Here is a 1530-nt window from a genome sequence, read left to right on the forward strand (position 1 = left end):
ATAGTGCATTTGTCTATACAATTTGTGAATTTCATATGGTGTATCAGTCCTTTCAGGTAAATCGTTTTCTTTATGACTTCTGATAAGCCCATGTATTCGGCCTCCATTGTGGATAGTGCCACTGACCTCCGCTTCTTAGCCTGCCAACTGATTGGTCCTTTTGCGAGGATAACGACACTTCCTGTGTATGATCTTCGGTCGTTGATATCGCTTCCTCACTCAGCATCAACGTAGGCGCACATGTTATTATTGTCTTTTTCATAAGTTATTCCATAATCCATAGTTCCCTTTATATAGCGTAATACTCGCTTCGCCAATTGCCAATGTGCTATTCCAGGTCTTGAACAGAATCAGCTCAAAACACTCGCTGTAAACGATAAATCAGAACGGGTGGCATTTGCTAAGTAAATTAAACCGCCAACAAGTTCTCTGTACGGTTTGTCTTCCATTTCTCGTATTTCTTGTTCTGATTTTGGTCCATCTTCTTTTGATACTTTAGTGTTTGAGTCCATGGGTGTGGTTATAGGTTTGCAGTCAGACATCCTAAATTTCTTGAAGAGATCACTTGCGTATCTTCCTTGTGACAACCTCATGTTTCCTGTAGGTCCGTTGCGTTCGATGTTTACACCCAATATATTGCATATTGGTACCAAATCGTTCATTTTGAACTTTTGTTTTAATATTTTCTTTCTTTCGTTCAGTCTATCGATATCTCGTGATTCTATTAATAGATCATCGACGTAGATTATAATTACTAGGCCACTTTCTTCGTCATCGTCTACATACACACATGGGTCTGCTTCTGTTTTTTTCATACTGATATTTGACAGGTAGTTGTTTAATTTCTTATATCATTCACGGCCGGATTGTTTTAATCCATATAATGGTCGTTTCAACAAGCATACTTTGTCTTCCTGTCCTTTAACTGAGAATGCCTCGGGCTGATCCATGTAAATCGTTGTAGATAGATCTCCTTGAACGTAAGCAGCAATGATGCCCATATGATGGACATGCATTTCCTCTTGAACGCATGCAGCTAGAAATGTGCGTATGGTTTCGAATCTCGCAACAGGTGCGAATATGTCGCTGAAATCAACATTTTCTCTCTGTTTGTTTCCTCGCACAACTAATCTTGCTTTGTAGCGATCGATATTCCATTCTGCTTTCGTTTGATCTTAAATACCGATCTGTTGGAAAGAATCTTGTTGTCTTTTGGTCGATCCACTAATGTCCATGTATTGTTTTTCATGAGGGACGTGTATTCATGTTCCATTGCGGCTAGTCATAATTCCTTGTCTTCTCTGCTGAATATTTCTCTTGCGTTATAGGGTTCGTTCAGATCTTCTGTTTGAATTAAGTTTGCCGCTTCGTGAAATAATTTTCTCGGTCTCCCTCGTTTGCCGGTCCTTTTAGGTCGTCCAGCAACCCGTTTGATTGTGCTCTTTATACTAGTGCTCTTACTCAGTTCTTCTTCAGATAGTAATCTTGGATTTTTATTGCTTTTTTCGTTGTCCATAATTTTTTTTTGCT

General features: G+C 39.2%; 1 protein-coding gene across 1 annotated transcript; it reads right to left on the reverse strand.

Annotated features, from left to right (window-relative positions):
* Window positions 1–215: 215 nt before the first annotated feature.
* LOC138934177 (uncharacterized) lies at window positions 216–662 on the reverse strand. The gene is made up of 2 exons (XM_070297633.1): window positions 436–662; window positions 216–339 (listed from the first exon to the last, which is right to left on the reverse strand). Exons 1-2 carry the CDS (start codon window positions 660–662, stop codon window positions 216–218), a joined length of 351 nt encoding a protein of 116 aa, XP_070153734.1.
* Window positions 663–1530: the final 868 nt, after the last annotated feature.

Source organism: Polyergus mexicanus, unplaced genomic scaffold, assembly GCF_030449975.1.
Source record: "Polyergus mexicanus isolate NDT 795.1 unplaced genomic scaffold, iyPolMexi1.0 SCAF_6, whole genome shotgun sequence".
In the NCBI taxonomy this organism is placed as follows: Eukaryota; Metazoa; Arthropoda; class Insecta; order Hymenoptera; family Formicidae; genus Polyergus; species Polyergus mexicanus.